Here is a 20,107-nt window from a genome sequence, read left to right on the forward strand (position 1 = left end):
ATATATTTATTAGCCAACGTATTTCCTCTTTTGTGAGGCACTTTTTCAATCTTTTGTCCATTTTCCTAATGATTGTGTTATTTATCAGTTGTACAGCAAATATCTTTACCAATTCTGAAACTTTTCTCTTTATGATATTTTTGTTGAAGCTTTTAATTTTAATGTAGTTGAATTTGTCAATATATTCCTTAATGGCTAATGCCTTTTGACTCTTAAGAAATCCTTTCATAAATATCCTTATACCTTGCTGATGGAAATGCGGAATATTACAATTCCTACAGAGTGGAATTTAACAATATATAGAAAAATTACATACACATTTGCCCTTTATCTCAGCAATGCCACTTCTTGGAATCTATTTCAAAGATATACTTGAAAAATACAAAATCCTGTATTCACAAGGCTGTTTGTCAGGTCATTATTCACAATAGCGAAAAAGATTAGAAACAATGCCAGGGTGCATCAGTAGGGGAGTAGTTGAAAAAACTATTATACATCCACACAATGGAGTCCTATGCAGCTGTAAGAAGGAAGGAGAAGAGCTCTATACATTAATATGGAGTTATCACCAAGATATATTGTTAAGTGCAAAAAAGTAAGTTGTAGAACAGTGTTTATAGTAAGTTACCACTTATGTAGGAGATGGATGTAATGAATTTTATACATGTGTGTTTGTGCCTATTTGCTTATATTTCAAAAAAGAAACAATGGAACCATAAAGCCAAAACCTAATAAAAATTACTATTTATGGGGAAGGAAAGGAATGGAATGAATGGGATAGAGATGGAAGTGAGACTTCTATGAAGGTACTGTATATAAGAGTTGACACTTTAGACCCATGTAAATGTTTTGTGTGATTTAAAAATTAATCAAAAAGGAAAAAAATCAATCCCTAAAATTTATAAACAGCCTGAAACAAATCAACCTAACTATGAATAAAGTTGGTAACATAACTGTACAGAGAAAACAATTGTTTAAAGTGACTTTAAAACAATATTTGTATATTCCTAATGGAATATATTTTAAGGGCAAAAGTAACTGCAAAGAAATATAAAACTATATTTAGTAGTTTTATTCTTGATAGATTAGTATTGTTATTGACATTTAAAAATTCTATATATTGTATGAAAAAGCTAATAAATAATTTTGTTAATATCATTAGGAACCAATATCTTAAGCATATGTGAAAAGAGATATAAGTTTAAAATAAAGGAGTTTGAGTAAAAAATCTTATAATCTTACATATGAAGTGGAAATACTAGTATTAATTTATGATTTATTTTTCTCATAAAAATTTTCTTAGGTTTGTCCACTGAAAAGCCCTAGAAGCAACAACTCAACATTTGTGAACACACCTAGCAACACATTATGGTTTCTAAACATTATTTTCCACTAACAGGAACCATGAGTCCTTAGAGAAATATTCCGGGTTTAAGTCAGGAAATATACAAGATGAACTTGAGACGTCTTGCTGTGCCAGAAAACTATTAAGCAATACAGGAGCCAATTTGAGGGGACTTTCACTGATCCTCAGTGGGATAATTTGACCAATAAAAGTAATAATGACTACATTTAATTGAAACACATCAAATATATGAAAATACATGTCTCACAATTATACTAAAAATAATCATTGGACACTGTTAAAAGTACCAACTCATTACGATCATAGTTGATAAATAATGGTTAAAAAAAATCAAGCATTTATCCTGCCTTTCCTGTATAAACTGTATATAGGTAAACCAAATAGTTGATGATGGTAAGTCCATTATAGAATTCCAGATAATAAATACAAAAGAAATAATAAGCACAAAATAAATAATAGAATAAGGGAAGCTTTGTTTTACAGTTCTTAATAAATTAATGGATTTAGGCAATGGTCATCAATGAATGTAAAGCCCACTAGGTGAAATGTGAATGAGAAGACATAATGGCAGGATCAGACTAATACCACCTTAATCCACTGATCAAGTTCAGCATCACTAAAAATGGAACCACCAAACATTATATGCCTTATAATATGATGTAATAGGAAGTATGCACCTATATATGGAGGATTCTTGCCTAAAAATACTAAATATGAATCTGATCAAGCCTCTATATCAGCACTATCCAATGCAACTTTCTACAATGGTGTAAGTGGTCTTTATCTATTCTGCCCAATATGGTACCACTAACCACTTTCCTAGTTTAACTGAGGAACTGGCATTTAAAAATTAATTTAAATAGGCTCATGTGGCCAGTGGCCACATGATAGCCTAGCTCTACGTTTAACTGCCAATTTGTAAGAAATAGAGGGGATTGAGGAACAAGTTAAATAATATCATGAGGAACAACGAGTCAAATCCATTTGTTCTATGAACAAATGATATGGTTTCTCTAATAAATCATTGGAATGGGGGACAATGGGTTGGAGGCGTTGGAAAGAAGGAGAGCTGTTAAAAAAAAAAAGAGGTTTAAACCAATGGCCGGTTTAGATCCTGAATCAAGTGAAAAAATATATATCTTTGAGAAAATCAGGGCCATTTGAATGAACTCAGTAGTAGATAATACTAAGGAATTGTCATTAATTTTGTGAAGTGTGATAATCCCATACTAGTTACAGTTTTCAAATGTCTTTATCACTTAGGTGCATGTACTTGCATGACCCTGAGAGTGAGCACCTCCTTAAATTTTGTACCACAGGTTCCTCACTTGCCTCATCATAGTCCTAGCCTTGCCTAAAATGTGCTGTAATAACATAGCTATATATTATTGTCATTTTTCGCAGGTTGTAAACACCTGTCCCAGCAGAGTTTCTATATCTGAGATCCAAGATTTAATTTTTATTAATTTGTCAAAAGTTGTATTGGTAGGCTTTGTAGAACTTCCCTATCTCTTTGTCTTGATCCAGATGAACCCCAAAAGAAGAACAAAGGTGATCCCATGAACAACCTGGAAAGTTTTTACCAAGAGATGATAATGAAAAAACGTCTTGAAGAGTTCCAACTAATGAGAGGTGAACCCTTTGCTTCCCACTCACTGGTCTCAGCTACGTCAGTGGGAGATAGTGGCACAGCTGAGAACCCGTCATTACTCCAGGACAAGGGAAAACAGGCAGCACAGGGTAAAGGTCCCAGTCTCCATGTGGCAAAAGTTATTGATAATTCACCTGAGCAGTGTTGGACTGGGCCTAAGAAGCTGACGCAGCCAATAGAATTTGTCCCAGAAGATGAGATCCAGAGAAATCGTTTGTCAGAGGAAGAGATCCGAAAAATTCCTATGTTTTCTTCATATAATCCAGGGGAGCCAAACAAGGTATAGGCCAAACCAAGAAAAAAATGGGTTGTTTTCATTTTTATTTTCCTCTACCTAAAGTAATACTTTTAAATTAGCTTTGATTATACCAAAGAATCATGATATAGTCACAGTGATTGTGTTTTTCCTTGACCTTGAATTCTCTGCTATATAAGTAGCTCTGACTATATAAGTAGCATATTTCCTATGATATTCTTTGTGGTTTTCTAAGTTCCTAAACTACCCTTAGAATTTTAAAGAAATCTTGATCAAATTCTAGTCCGTACCTACTAGAAACCCTCAATTGAAGGAAAAGAAACCTATAATTTCCTAGGCTAGTAATAAATCAAATAGTATTCCTAGGACCACCATGTCTGGTAGCCATGGTGCCTGGTTGTGAGTAAGGTTTATTGTTACCACATGAGTTTTCTCTTCAGAATGCTCCACCTGGCTTTCACATGACATGACACATGTTGCTGGTAGCTAAGCAGTAAAGTGAAAGCACAGGGCCTCTAAGCCTTGAGGAATTGGCAAATATCTAAGTAAAATTGTAAATAATCCTTGTTTTATTGATCAGATCATTACTTCACATTCATAATATATGTGATATTTTTTACATAATTACATCCAGAATTGAAAATTTCATTATGTCACCCAAAGAAGCAACACAAGCCCCTGGAGCATATACTTGGTTGTGTCTAATTTAAAAAACAAAACCAAAAAAATAATGTTAGCTTCTGGCTTTCCCTGAATTTTTAAAAAGGCATTGCAAATGAAGGGTATTAAAGCAGTTTCCTTTGAGTGATTGCATTTCTAATATATTCTTGCTGTTCAAGGGTAGCTTGATTTTTATTTATTTTTTGTTATGAAATATTACTAATTATAAAAACTTACAGAGAAAAATACAGCAGGCACCTTTGTACCCAGCCAGCCATATTTATCAGTTCTTGACAGTTTCCAAATTTGCTTAATTTAAAAAAATAATAAAGCCTTATAGAAACACCTGAAGACTTTCCCATATCCCTCACCAGTCCTATTCCCCTTTCTCCTTTCCAGAGGTAACCACTATACTGAATTTGCTATTTATCATTCCCATGCATGTTTTTATATATTTACTATATATCAATATATTCATAAACAACATATAGTTTTACATATTTTTAAACTATATAGATGATATTATACTCTGTATATCCTTCTGAAACTTCCTTTTTTGACTCAATATACATGTGTTTGGAATTTATTTCTAATGATGTAAGGAACTAAGTAATATTTATTGTAGATATTTACTATAATTCATTTATCCATTCTCCTGAAGATTGTTTCTTTTTATTTTTTGTCATTACAGACAGTTCTGCAGCAAACATTATTGTACATATCTCCTGTTGCACATGTACAGGAGTTTCTCTAGGACAGTTTTTCAAACTTTAGATTACTGTTAGTAGGTCATAACCAGCAATTCTTTTTAAAGAAATGAAATAGAATAGAAAATATCAAAGTGCATTCCACACAGTAGTAAGGATAATTACTGTTTCTTGAAGATTTGTTTTATGTGTGTGTGTGATATGTGTGTGGGACAGAATATAAAATGCATTTCTTCCTATAGATCTCAGTCAAAAAAGCTGGAAAAATATTGCTCTATTGCAGTGATTCTCAAATGTTAGTGTGCACCAGAATCACCAGGAATGCTTGTTAAAACACAGATTGCTGGGCTCCACCCCCAGAATGTTTTAAGTAGTATATCTAGAGTAGGGCCTGAGAATTTGTATTTCCAACAAGTTGCCAGGTGATGCTGGTGATGCTGCTGGTCTGAGAGTGACATTATTAAGAATCACTGTTTTAGATTACATACGTAGGAGTGGAATTACTGTGATATAGGGTATGTATATCTTCACCTCCATGAGCAAGCAGAATTTCAGAAATCTCTTTCACATCTTTGCCAGACTTTGTAGTATTCTGCTTTTAATTTGTACCAGTCTAATGTCTTTGAAAGGTATCTCATTGTTTTAATTTGCAAGTTCCTGATTTCCAGTGAAGTTATGCATGTATTCATACATTTATTAGCCTTTCAGGAACCTTCTGTGAATTGCCTGTTCTGTTTCTTTGCCCATTATTTGCTTGTTTAGTTTTTCATATTATTTATAAATTTTATTTTTAAATTCTGGATACAAACCCTTGCTGCACCCAGTGGGTAGCTTATATTTTTAACATTGTTTCTGATGTCTTTTGATATGCAGAAGTCTTTCATTTTAATGCAATTAAATCATCTTATTTGATGGTTTGTGCTTTTTGAGTCATTTTAAGGAAATTTTCCTACAATCTATAAGAAAAACACAAATAACCCAATAAAAATGGCCAGAAGATATGAACAGGCAATTCACAGGGGAGGAAACATGAATGGCGAATTAACTTATAAAGTCTCATTAGTAATCAAAGAAATGGAAAATGAAACTACAATGAGATATCATTTAATACCCAGGCTGTTGGCATACACTTCAAGGCTTGACAATGCCCAGTATTGGTGAACATATGGAACAACAAGAACTCTTAATAAACTATAATATACTACTGGGTGGATATAAAAAGTACAACTACTAGAACATTGTGACATATCTAGTAAAATGGAAGATGCTCATACACTATAAGTCAGTAATCCCACTTCTAGGTATCTGTCCTAGAGAAACTCTTACACATGAACATTAGGAGATGTTATAAGGATGTTCATTATAGCATTGTTTATAAACAACATGCATATTCATAAGCAGGAGAATGGATAAAGCATAATATATTCATAGAATACTATACAGAAGAGAAAATGAATGAAATAGAACTACAGGTATCAATGTGAGTGAAACTCACAAACATAATGTTGAATGAAAAAAGTTTGTTGCAGACTTCTGGTTTCAGCCAACATATAAAGTGCTTGAAGTCATCACTCCTGTCATACAATAAGAAGAACAGCTGAACAAACTAAAAATCAGTGACTTTTCTTGGACCATCAGAGATTGGAAGTCACAGAGCAAACTGCAATCCTGAAGTCTGGAGAGACAGGCAATTATAGAGAATCACAGCCCAAATCTGCTTATCAGGAGCAGAAAGCACTGGAGCCGTAAACTGGTAGGAACACTTAAGCAGTAACTTTGACAAATTGCAGGAGGCAGAGTATAGATTAGTGTTTGAGCAGCAAACTCATGATGGCCACAATGCCTCCAGGAACTCCACTATGTTCTCAATGTGAAGAGTCAAGAAAAAGTCTCCTGTTCTTGGTATGGCGAAGGCAAAAGTAATCATTTTGAAATACATACAGAGCTTCTACCTAAAGAGCTATCCAGCAAGTAAAACAACTTTACCAAAGCCTTCTCTAGTGTGGGAGAATGGAAATTATCCAACTCCAGTCTCCTCTAGCCTTACTGTCTCATCTAAGAGAGAGAGAGAATAAAAGCTGTGAAACACTTGTGAAGGTTACGGGCTGGGGGTACAGACATATTAACAGACTGAGAATTATAGGATTGCAGAATGTTTCCCCATACCCCACACCTTACTACCACATGAACAGGGCTTCAGTATAGTAACTGTGGATTACAGCTGAAAGCCCTGCAAGGCTCAGATTCTATTTAAGAAGTTTTTAGGCAGAGAAAAAAATGTAACAATGAGTGTGTATATGTCCATGAATAACTGAAAAATTGTGCTGAACACTGGTAAAAATAAAAAAAAAAAAGTTTTTAGGGAAACCCGAAGAAAACAGGGGAGACAAAAACAAGGATATTAGAGGAAATTTTTAAAAACCTCTAATACCTACAACTAGAATAAACATAAACACAGCCCAACCTTTGACTAGATTAACATAAAACCTCACACTAATGGCTTATTTACCTCAGTTTCTATTATGTTATACACCACGTCTGGTTTTCAACAAAAAAATAGTTAAGGCATGCTAAAAGAAAAACCAGTCTCAAGAGGTGACAAGCATCAGAACCAAACTCAGATACAAAACAGGTTTTGAAATGATTGTATATATGGAATTTAAAATAACTATAATTAATATGTTAAAGAGTATACTAGAAATAGTATTCAATATGCAGGAACAGATGGATAATGTAAACAGATAGAAACTAAGAAAGAACCAGAAGAAGATGCTAGAAATCAAAAACACTATAACAGAAATGATGCCTTTGATAGACTTATCAGTAGACTGGATGCAGCGAAGGAAAGAATCAGTAAGCTTGAAGATATGTCAATAGAAACTTCCCAAACTGAAATGTAAAGACAAAAAAAGGGACTAAAAAAGTGTAACAGAATATCCAAGAACTATTGGACAATTTCAAAAGGTATGACATACACATTATTAGGAATACCAGAAGAAGAAAGGAACAGAAGAAATACTTGAATAAGAATGGCTGAGAATTTTTCAAAATTAATGACAGACACCAGACAACAGATCCAGCTTCCAAGCAAAGAACACCAAGTACGATAAATACCAAAACAAAACAAAAAACACCTAAGCATATCATGTTCAAACACAGAAAACCCAAGACCAGGAGAAAATCTAGAAAACAGCCAAACACTTTACCAATAGCGTAACAAAGATAAGAACTGATAATAATTACATTGGATTTCTCATCAGAAACCACATCAGAAGAGAGTGGTGTAAAATATTTAAAGTGATGAAAGAAAAAATACCCACCTGAAATTCTGTATCCAGGAAAAACAATCCTTCAAAAGTTAAGGAAAAATAAAGACTTCATCAAAAGAAGCAAAAACTGAGTGAATTTGTTGCCAGTAAACCTACCTTGCAAGAATTCTTTTTTAAGTTCTCCAAAGAGAAGAAAAATTATATAGGTCAGAAAATCAGATCTCTATTTAAAAAAAAAAAAAAAGGAAGAGCATAGGAGAAGGAATACATGAAGGTAAAATAATATTTTTTATTATTTTAAGTGATCTAAACAATCACTGTTCAAAGTAATAACAGCAATGTGGTAGGTAATCAGAGCATATGGATAAGTGAAGTGAATGGCAGGAATGTTATAACTGATGGAAGGAAGGAATTGTATTCGGTGTATATAACTGTTATAAGGTATCTGTACTATCTGTGAAGTGGTATAGTATGTGGGAGTGGACTTAGATTAATTGCAAATCTATATTGCAAACTCTACGGCAACCACTAAAAGTTATAAAAAGAAGTATAATTGATATGCTAAAAGAGAGGTGAAATGGAATATAACATGATACCCATTCTCTACAATCTTTTCCAGAAAGTAGAAGCAAAGGGAACACTTTCTGACTTACTTTAAGACCAGCCTTAACTTAATACCAAAACCAGATAAATACATTACAGTAAAGATTGCAGACCAGTATCTCTCATGAGCATAGATGCAAAAATCCTAAATACAGTAGTCCTCCATTATTTAGTGGGGATACATTCCAACACCCCCAGTGGATACCTTAAACCATGAATCATACTAAACCCTATAAATACTTTGGGTTTTTTCCTATACATACATACCTAAGGTAAAGTTTAATTTATGAATTAGGCACAGTAAGAGAATATCCAAATTTCCAGCATCACTGCTTTTGTGCTTTGTGGAAATTATTAAGTAAAATAAGGGATACTTGAACACAAGCACTGCAATACTGCAACAGTTGATCTGAAACCAAGATGTCTACTAAGTGACTAATGGAGTAGGTAGCATATACAGCATGAATATGCTGCGCAAAGGGATGTCCTGGGTGGTACAGAGCAGGATGGAGTGTGATAGTACAAGACTTCATCATGCTGCTCAGAACATTGTACAATTTAAAACTTATATATTGTTTATTTCTGGAATTTTCCATTTAATACTTTCAGACCATGGTTGACCTTGGGTAACTGAAACCACAGAAAGTGAAACTGCAGATAAGGAGGGGGCTACTGTATTAGGAAAATGAAAATATTTGATCAAAATATTTGATTGAATAATTGAAATATTAAGAAATCAAGTCTAACAATGTATCAGAAAATTATATATCATAATCAAATGGAATTTGTTCCAAGAGTCCAAGTCTGATTGAACTTCTGAAAATCAATTAATGTAATCTATCACATAAACAGACTAAAGAAGAAAAATCATATCATCATTTCAAATGATGTAGAAAAAGCATTTAACCAGATACAAACACCCATTAATGACAAAAACTCAACAAACTAGAAACAGAGGGGAACATCCTGAACTTAATAACGAATATCTACAGAACCCTACAGCTAACATCATACTTAATGATGAAAAACTGGATGCTTTCCCCTCTGATCAGAAACACAGCAAGGATGTCCCCTCTCCCCACTTATTTTCAGTATTGTACTGGAAATGCTAGCTAGTGCAATAACACAAGAAAAGGAAGCAAAAAGCACACAGATTGGGAAAGAAAAAATGAAACTGTCTTTGTTCAAAGGTGACATGTATATCTATGTAGAAAATTCCAAACAATCAACAACATGAAACAACTCCTGGAACTAATGAGTATAGCAAGGTTGGAGGATATAAGATTTATATATAAAACTCAATTGCTTTCCTATATACCAAGAAATGAACAATTGAAATGAAAAACACAACACTCATTATAATAGCACCACAAAATAGTGAAATACTTAGGTATAAATCTAACAAAATATGTACAGGATCTATATGCAGAAAAATATAAAACACTGCTGAAATATTAAAGAAGATATAAATAAATGCAGAGATAGCCTGTGTTCATGGATTGTAAGACTTAATATTGTTAAGATATCAATTCTTCCCAAATTAATATGTAGATTCCACACAGTCCCAACGAAATCCCAGCAAGTTACTTTGTGGATATAGACAAACGAATTCCAAGTTTATGTGGAAAGACAAAAGATCCAGAATATTCAACACAATACTGAAGAAGAAGAACAAAGTTGGAGGACTGATATTACCCAACTTTAAGACTAATTATAATCTTTGGTTTAAAAAAAACATTGAGTAGAATAAAGACTCCAGAAATAGACTCATACAAATATAGTGAACTGACCTTTGATAAGGGAGCAAAGGCAGTTCAATGGAGAAAAGACAGTCTTTCAACAAATTGTGCTGGAACCCCTGGATATCCATATGCAAAAAAATTAATCTAGATACAGATCGTACATTCTTCAAAGTAATTAACTCAAAATGGATTATAAATCTAAATGTAAAACTATACTATAAAACTTTTAGAAGAAAACAGGAGAAAATCTAAGTGAACTTCTGTTTGGTGATGTACATACAGCAACATACATACAACACCAAAAGCATGATTTATGAGAGAAAAAAATTGATAAATCAGACTTTCTTAAAATTATAGACTTCCGCTATGTGAAAGATGCTTTTTGTTTGTTTGTTTTTTTGGTTTGGGGAGGGTAACTAGGTTTCTTTATTTATTCATTTTAATGGAGGTGCTGGGAATTGAACCCAAGACCTCATGCATGCTAAGCATGCACTCTACCACTTGAGCTATACCCCACCCCCATGTGAAAGATGTTTTTATAAGAATCAAAAGACAAGCCACAGAAAACTTGTGCAAAACATGTATAATAAAGTACTTGTATCCATAAGAACTCCTAACACTCAACAGTAGTAAAACAAACTACCCAATTAAGAAATGGGCAAAAGAACAGACACCTGACCAAAGAAGTTATATACATGTCAATAAGCATATGGAAATGAGCTCATCATCACTTGTCACCAAGAAATTACAAAATAAAACAATAATGAGATGCCATTACACACCCATTAGAATGGCTAAAATTCACAATAAGATTGACAATACGAAATACTCTTGAGGATGCTGAGCAACAGGAACTCTTTCATTGCTGGTGAGAATACAAAATGGCACATCTTTGGAAGATAGTTTGACAGTCTGTTACAAGGCTAAATGTTGTTTTACCATACAGTCCAGTAATTGAACTCATTATTATTTACCCAATTGATTTGATAACTTATATTCATACGGAAACCAGCATGTGAATGTTAATAACAGTTTTATTCATAATTGCCAAAAACTGGAAGCTTTCAAGGTGTCCTTCAATAGATGAGCGGATACATTCACCTGTGCTACTTCTATATAATGAAATCTAATTAAGCAATAAAAAGAAATGAGCTGTCAAGCCACAGAAAGACATAGAGGGGCTATAAATGCATATTAATAAGTGAAGGAGGCCAGTTTGAAAAGACTACATCTTGTATGATTCCAATTATATGACATTCCAGAAAACACAAAACTGTAGAGACAGTAAATGATCAATGGTTGCCAAGAGTTTGAGGGGATTAAGGGAGAGGGAGGAATGGGTGAAGTACAGGGGATTTTTAAGGCAATATAAGTATTCTGTATGATACTATAATGGTGAATGCAAAAATGCATCTGTCAAAACCTATAAAACAGCATGCAGAGTCACCTTTAATGTATACAGATATTTTAAAAAATTGTTTAGGAGGTTGAGGTGACCCTGGAAAGAATGCAGACTATGACATGAGAATCTGTTACAAATATATGACACAACCTGAATGAAGGTATGGATGAAATGGTGCTGACCTAAATATCTTTGGAAATGTGTGGAGTCCGGAAGACTAATGGCAACAGAACTGTACATAATCACTGTACCCTAGTTGATAACATTGTGTTCCATGGGGGTGCAGGTTAACAATTCTGTTACTGATATTCATATATAATGAAATGAAGCAATTAAGTAAATGGATGGTAGATGGTAGATGGTAGGAGCCAGGTTTTTCACTGTTGGGATTTACAGAAAAGCAAAGGGAGGAAACTAAAATGATCCATGTGATAAGGGTTTAAAGTTGGAGACAGTGTGAACTCATGTTTAACTTAATATAGATATAGATGGTTACACACTGAAATATTTACAGAAAAAGTGTATATACACAAGTTAGTGTAAACATAATTTTTTTCTCTGTCAGCTGAACGGGTCTAAATGAAATGACACTCCAATAGCAACAAACATGTTCCGCACCCAGATCTTAGTTTCTAATACCATTCTTTAATAAAAGGAGCCAGAATTCCTTAGAGAAATGGCTGATTCTAGTACTGGAGCAGAAAATATACAGAATGAGCCTTGAGCATTTTATAGTGCCAGAAATTACAGAAGTGCTAAAAACAACATGAAAACATTGTTGGGGATGAATCAGAGAAGCACAGGAACCATCTGAGAGTTTCTGATGACCAAAACTGGAACAATTTGTGCAACAAAATTAGCAAATTAATATTGGATTATAACTCAAAGTATAGAGTATCTGTGAGTCCATATTTATAATAAAATGATTGAGTAAATCAATAAATGGGGGAGAGGAAACAAATATCCCAAGAAGAATTCTAAATAATTTATGTAGATGCTCCACCTCAAGGAGAGGAAACATAACTCTCACTCCTTAGTTTTGAGCTACTCTGAGTGAGTTCTTTCCAAAGAGTTCACTGTAGGAATTCAGGGGAAAAAATGTGTAGAAACCTAACAAACGCTACCTCAGTCAGTTGATCATGGCCAGGACCAGTCATAAATCATGTTGAAAGTATGTATGTTTGATATGATGTGATCAAAGTTGCACATTTTCTCTGTAGTCTTCCTCTTAATAATCCATAACACAATCTAACCATGAGAAAAATGCCAGAAAAATTCTAGTAGTGGAGCAGTCTACAAAACACCCGACCAGTACTCCTTAAAGATGTCAAGATCATTAAAAACAAGAAAAGTCTGAGAAACTACCACAGCCAAGAAGAGACTAAAGACATAAGAAAACTAAATATACTGTGATACCCTGGATGAGATCCTGGAATAGAGAAGGGACATTGGGGAAAAATATGGAAATCAAAATAAACTAAGGACTTGAGTTAATAACAGTATATTGATATTACTCCATTTATTTTAACAAATGTACCATAGTAATATAAAATGTTAATTATAGGAGAAATTGGGTGTGGGGTATATGGGAACTCGTTGTACTATCTTCTTAGTTTTTCTCTCAATCTAAAACTGTGGTTAAAAAATAAAGTATTTTTTTAATTAAATAGGTAGCTGTAGAAGAATGCATACAGTATAATACCATTTATATAAAGTTCAAAAAATACAAAACAATACTGTTTATTGCAGAGGGATACCAAGAAGAGCTTCATCCTCTATTATCACTTGGAGTTTCTACTTTTCTGTTTCACAGAAATGTTTATCTTGTTTTTGAGCCTAGCTGTATCTTTGTATCTTTGTATATATGAATATATATATATGTTGTGGATATATACATACATACATACCCATGCATGTGGATATATGTATGTATGTATGTACATATGTATGTATGTATATTTTTGGAGCAGAGAAGATGCATCCACGCAAGGAGTGACCAAGCCACCTTGACCAGAAGTCCTCTTGATTTTTTAAAAATGTTCATATCAAAGGGAACAATCTTAGTATGGATCTTTCCTACTTGGTGAGAAACTTGAAGTATGTTTCACATACCCTTCTCTTTCTATGGTTATTTAATTTGATGATGTTTTCATGATGAATATTTCAGAGCCAGAACTCTGGATCACCTGAAATTACTTAAGTGAATTACAAAGCAGTTATTCTATGTCCTTGCTGTTAAGATGAGTATGGTTAAATGCTAAATATGTGAATATCCAGCTTCTAAAAGCTTTCAGACATAAAGAATCTGCTGCTTATTACAGTGTTTAATATATTTACTCATACATTTCAATAGATAAGTCATTTAAGTGGGCTCTATTTTCCTGCTCCTTGCTTTTGCTACTCCTGTCTTAATTTTTCTCAAGTTCTTTTAAGCTATAAAGGATATAACTTACGCTAGCTCATATATAAAGATCTCTTTTTTCACCTCCATCTTTTTTTTATTACAGGAAAATACACATAACCTGAGATCTACCTTTTAACAAAATTTCAAGTGTACATTACAGTATTGTAAGCTATAGGCACAATGTTGTACAGCAGTGCTCTAGAAAATTTTCATCTTGCATGACTGAACTTTATACCCATTTAACAGCAACTCCCCATTTCCCTATCCCCCCAGGTCCTGGCAACCACCATTCTACTTTCTGCTTCCATGAGTTTGACTACTATAGATACCACATATAAGTGAAATTATGCAGTATTTTCTTCTGTGATTGGCCTATTTCACATAGCATAGTGCCCTTGAGTTTCATCTGTAGCATATGACAAGATTTCCTTCCTTTTTCTGGCCATATAATATTCCATTGCATGTATATACCACATTTTCTTTATTCATTCATCTGTGATGGACATTTAGGTTGTTTCTACCTCTTGGCTGTTGTGAACAGTGCTGCAATAAACATGTGAGTTCAGATATCTCTTCGAGATTGTGATTTTAATTATTTTCGATAAGTAACCAGAACTGGGATTCTTGGATCATATGGTAGTTCTATTTTTAACTTTTTGAGGCACCTCCATACTGTTCTCCATAGTGGCTGCACCATTTTACATTCCTGCCAAAAGTGTACAAGGGTTTGAGTTTCTCCACATTCTCATCAATACTCATTTTCTGTATGTGTTCTTTGAAAAAATGCCTATTTTGGTCTTTTGCCCATTTGGGGATGTTATTTGTCTTTTTGATACTGAGTTGCAGGAGTTCCTTATGTATCTTGGATATTAACCTCTAATCAGATATATAGTTTCCAAATATTTTCTTCTATTCTGTAGGTTGCCTTCTCGTTTTGCTGATTGTTTCCTTTGCTGTGCAGGAGTGTTTTAGTGATGTAGTCCCTCTTTATTTTTGCTTTTGTTGTCTTTGCTTCTGCTGTAACATCTAATAAATCATTGCCAAGGCAAATGTCATGAGGCTTTTCCCCTGTGTTTTGTTCTGGAAGTTTTAGGGTTTCAGATCTTATATTTAAATTTTTAATCCACTTTGAGTTGATTTTCATGTATGATATAAAAAAAAGAGGTCAGTTTTATTCTTTTACATGTGGATATCAACTTTTCTCAACAGCATTTCTTGAAGGGACTATTATTTCCCCATTGTGTATTCTTACCCCCGTCCCCGGCCTTGTTAATCAGTTGACTGTATATGTGCAGTTTTATTTTTGGGCTCTCTATTCTGTTCCATTGGTCTACATGTCTGACTTTATGCCAGTATCATACTGTTTTTATTACTGTACATTTGTAATATATTTTGAAATTAAGAAGTGTGAGGCCTCCAGTTTTGTTCTCAAGATTGCTTTGGCTGGTTCCTTCTGAATTTTAGGATTATTTTTTCTATTTCTACAAAAAGTACCATTGGGATTTTGATAAGAATTGCATTAAATCTGTAGACCACTTTGGACAGTGTGTACATTTTAACAATATTGTCCTCCAGTCCATAAGCATGGGACATGTTTGCATTTATTTGTGTCTTTATTTCTTTGAGCAATGTTCTGTGGTTTTCAGTGTACAGGTCCTTCACTTCCTTGGCTAAGTTTTTTTTTTTTTTAATTGAAGTGTTTGACATACAGAAAAGCTGTACATATTTAATTTATGCCCCTTGATGAGTTTGAAGATAAGTATACACCGTGAAACCATCACCAATACATGCCCTAAACTTAACTATCACCTCCAGAAATTTCCTCCCTCCTTTTTCCTTATGATAAGATCATTCAACATAAGAGCTACCCTTTTAACAAATTTTTAAGTATCCAATACAGTATTGTTAACTGTATACACTATGCTGTATGGTAGATCTATAGGAATTATTCATCTGGCATAAGTGAAACTATGTACCCTTTGATGAACACTTCCCCTATTACCCTTCCTCCTAACTCTGGTAAACAAATTCTACTCTCTGCTTCTATGTGTTTGACTATTTTAGATTCCTGATATAAGCGAGATCCTGTACTGTTTGTTCTGTTTCTGGTGTATTTCAGTTACCATGTCTTCCAAGTTCACCTATGTTGTAGCAAATGACAAGATTTCCTTTGTTTTTAAGGCTGAATAATACCCTGTTGTATTTATACACCACATTTTATCTATCCATTCCTCTGTCAATGGACATTTAGGTTGTTTCCATGTCTTTGCTATTGTGAATAATGCTGCAGTGAACATGGGAATGCAGATATTTCTTCCAGATCCTGATTCCAGTTCTTTCGGGGATATACCCAGAAGTGGGATTGCTGTATTATGTGGATTCTATTTTTAAGTTTTAAAGGATGTTCCATACTGTTTTTCATTGTGGTTGTACCAATTTGTATTCCCACCAACAGTATACAGGGTTAAAATTTCCCCATATCCTCACCAACACTTTTTTTTTTTTAACTTTTGAGTTTTAGGAGTCCCTTATATATTTTAGATATTAACCCTTTATTAGATATGTGATTTGCAAAACTTTATCCCATTCTGTGGGTTGCTTTTTAACTTTGCTAATGTTTCCTTTGCTGTGCAGATGGGTTTTAACTGATGTAATGACATTTGTCTATATTTGCTTTTGTTGCTTGTGCTTTTGATATTATATCTAAGAAATCATTGGCAAGGTCAATATCAATGTTGATAGTCAATATCAATAAATTCCTTCTATTCCTAGTTTATTGAGCATTTTTATTATGAAAGAATGTTGGATTTTTTCAAATGGTTTTTCTCTAACTATTAAGATGATTATGGTTTTTATCCTTCATTCTGTTAATGTGGTGTATCATACTGATTGATTTTCATATGAACCATCCTTGCATCCCAGGGGTAAATCCCATTTGGTCATGGTGTATGATCTTTTTAATATGCTTTTTAATTCAGTTTGCTAGTTTTCTGTTGAGCATTTTTGCATCTGTATTCATCAGGGATTTTGGCCTGTATTTTTTTTTTCCTTGTAGTGTCTTTCTCTGCTTTTGGTGTCAGAGTAATGCTGGCCTCATAAAATTAGTTTGGGAGTGTTCCTCCTCTTCAACTTTTTTGGAAGAATTTTAGAAGGATTGGCATTAATTCTTCTTTAAATGTTTGGTAGAATTCACCTGTGAGGCCATCTGTTTCTGGGCTTTTCTTTGTTGGGAGGTTTTTGATTACTGTTTCAATCTTATTGCTAGTTATATACATCTATTCAGATTTTCTGTTTCTTCACAATTTCACCTTGGTAGGTTGTATGTTTCTAGGAATCTATCCTTTTTTTAGGTTATCCAATTTGTTGGCATATAATTGTTCATTGTAGCCTCTCAATCCTTTTATTTCTGTGGTATCAGTTGTAATGTCTCTTCTTTCACTTCTGATTTTGAATCTTTCTCTTTTTTCTTAGTCTAGCTATAAAGGTAGTCAGTTTTTATCTTTTTAAAAATAACCCTTAGTTTAGTTGATTTTTCTATTTTTTTCTAATCTCTATTTTGATTATTTCTACTCTAATCTTTACTATTTGCTTGTAACTTTGGGCTTAGTTTGTTCTTTTTTTCTAGTTCCTTGAAGTGTAGAGTTAAGTTGTTTGTGATCTTTCTTCTCTTTTAATGTAGGTGGGTTTTTTTTGCTATAAACTTCCCTCTTAGTACTGTTCTTGCTGCATCCCATAAATTTTTGTATGCTGTGGTTTTATGTTCATTTTGTTTCAAGGTATTCTAATTTCCCTTTAGATTTCTTCTTTGAGCCATTAGTTGTTCAAGAGTATGTTGTTTATTTTCCACATATTTGTGAATATTCTAGTTTTTCTTCTGCTATTGAAAGTGAGGTATTGAAATCTCCTAGTACTATTGTGTTGCTGTGTCTTTCTCCCTTCAGTTTTATCAATGTTTGCTTCATATATTTAGGAGCTCTGATATTGAGTGCATATATATTTATAGTCATTATAGCTTCTTGGTGAATTGACTCTTATTATTATATAATGTCCTTTTTTGTCTTTTTTGACAGTTTTTGACCTAAAGTCTATTTTATCTTATATAAGCATGGCCAACCTTGCTCTTTTTTTGGTTACAGTTTGTATGGAATATCTTTCTTTACTATTTCATTTTCAGCCTGTGTACGGCCTTAAATCTAAAGTGAGTTTCTGGTAGACAGCATATAATCGGATGTTGTTTTTCATTCATTCAACCACTCTATGTCTTTGATTAGGGAATTTAATCCATTTACATGTAATTATTGATAGGGAAAGAATTACTATTGCCATTACTTGTTCTCAGTCTTATAGCTCTTTTGTTTCTCTTTTTCTCTCTTGATGTCCTCCTTTGTGTTTCACGGATTTTTTTCATAATGATGTGCTTTTTCCTTTGTCATTTTCTTTTGTGTGTCTTCTGTAGGTATTTTCTTTATGATTACAATGGCGCTTACTTAAAACATCCTATAACAATCTATTTTAAGCTGATAAGAACTTAAGTTCAATCACACTTATGAGCTCTTTTTTGTTTTCTTGACTATTACTTTCTTAAAAAATAGCATCCCATTCCTAGTAGATAGAGTATTGTCTCTTTATTTCTCTGAGGATATTAGTGATGGTTTTTTGAAGTTTTTTTCCTCCTTATATGGTTTCTGTTTTCTCCCATTTACTTTCATTTCTTAGTTTGTTCTGTTCTGTTTCACATTAGAGGCTTTCCTCAGATGTCTGATAATCCATGTTCGTATTTATGAGTAGGGTCCAAAAAACAGATTGGAAGCTCAGAGCACATGAGTGGTCCTTATTGACTTTGAGCTTCACTTTAAAGTCATCTGGCTGGTCCATTTGTTAGAGAAGTTCCCCACCCCAAATCAGCATTTTTAGATTTTTCTTCTTGAGGCTAATCAGATTCACCAGAGAAGACACTTCAGAACTCTTACTTGAGAGGGTACTACCAGAATTATAGGAGTCAAATGGCAGGGAGTATTTGTGGTGTCCTCACCATTCAGAATGCATTATTTCTCTTAATCTTCCTGTTTTCAGAAATAACATTCATATCCCCACCTGTGTCTAGCATTACCCATATTCAGAGAATGAACCTCCAATATTCACCAGGATTGGGAGTGGTCTAGTAGCATATTGTAGGGGAGGATGTTTAAAGATCTAGTTGGTTTTCAAAGAGCTTTCAGCCTAACCACCTTATCTTAATCCCATCTCTTTACATCCATTTCAAGAGGCACCTGAAAAATACCAGTTCCTGAACTGTTTTAGGTTTCTTAGGTATAGACTGGATTAGTTCCTGGCTTTCCCCACTGCTGGTTTAAGATTCAGCTTTCCTGAGTACATTCATCCAGTTATTTTCTAGCTTCTAGAATATTGTTGCTATTGCCTCCTTTCCCTATTCTTCCTGACCTTGTGGATTTGTATTTAAAAAAAAAAAAAAAGCCCCTATAGTTTTAGAGTTTTCTGAAAGGAATGAAATTAGATGTATGTGTTCAATCCAGCATCTTTATCTGAAACTAACTAATTCTTACCGCAATGAAATAGTTGCCTTACCTCCCTCATGTGATATTTCTGTTGATCCTTGATTTATATTAGGTGTTATACCTGAAGAACCTTAGTCCTCGGGTGACTGAAAGAGATCTTGTCTCATTATTCGCTCGGTTCCAGGAGAAAAAAGGACCTCCAATTCAATTCCGAATGATGACTGGACGAATGAGGGGGCAAGCTTTTATCACCTTCCCCAGTAAGTAGCTTCATCTGGATAATTACTCATTTGTAGCATCAGTTCATTAGAGAGTACTTATACCCTCTCTAATTTAGATATAGCCCCTTGATTTCTCCACAGCACGTGAGAAGCATGTGCTTGAAGAAGCACATAGGAAGAAGGTAAGAGAAGTAAGGAAAACATATTTTTAATTTTCTTCTATCCTCCATTTTGTGCTTCCTCTTCTCCATTGACAGTGCATGACCACCTTACCCCATTGTCCTCAGTTTGCCCCAGTCTTGACACTTCC

At 33.7% G+C, this 20,107-nt stretch overlaps 1 protein-coding gene across 2 annotated transcripts in view; it reads left to right on the plus strand.

The window, feature by feature from the left end:
- RBM41 (RNA binding motif protein 41) overlaps positions 1 to 20,107 on the plus strand; it is a 56,950-nt gene that overhangs the window by 29,798 nt on the left and 7,045 nt on the right. For both annotated transcript variants that reach the window (XM_010946120.3, XM_045509987.2), the window contains 2 exons: positions 2,894 to 3,297; positions 19,689 to 19,836. In XM_010946120.3, coding sequence (XP_010944422.1) covers positions 2,894 to 3,297; positions 19,689 to 19,836 — 552 coding nt within the window. The remainder of the gene's footprint in view (positions 1 to 2,893; positions 3,298 to 19,688; positions 19,837 to 20,107) is intronic.

This window comes from Camelus bactrianus, chromosome X, assembly GCF_048773025.1.
Source record: "Camelus bactrianus isolate YW-2024 breed Bactrian camel chromosome X, ASM4877302v1, whole genome shotgun sequence".
Lineage (NCBI taxonomy): Eukaryota > Metazoa > Chordata > Mammalia > Artiodactyla > Camelidae > Camelus > Camelus bactrianus.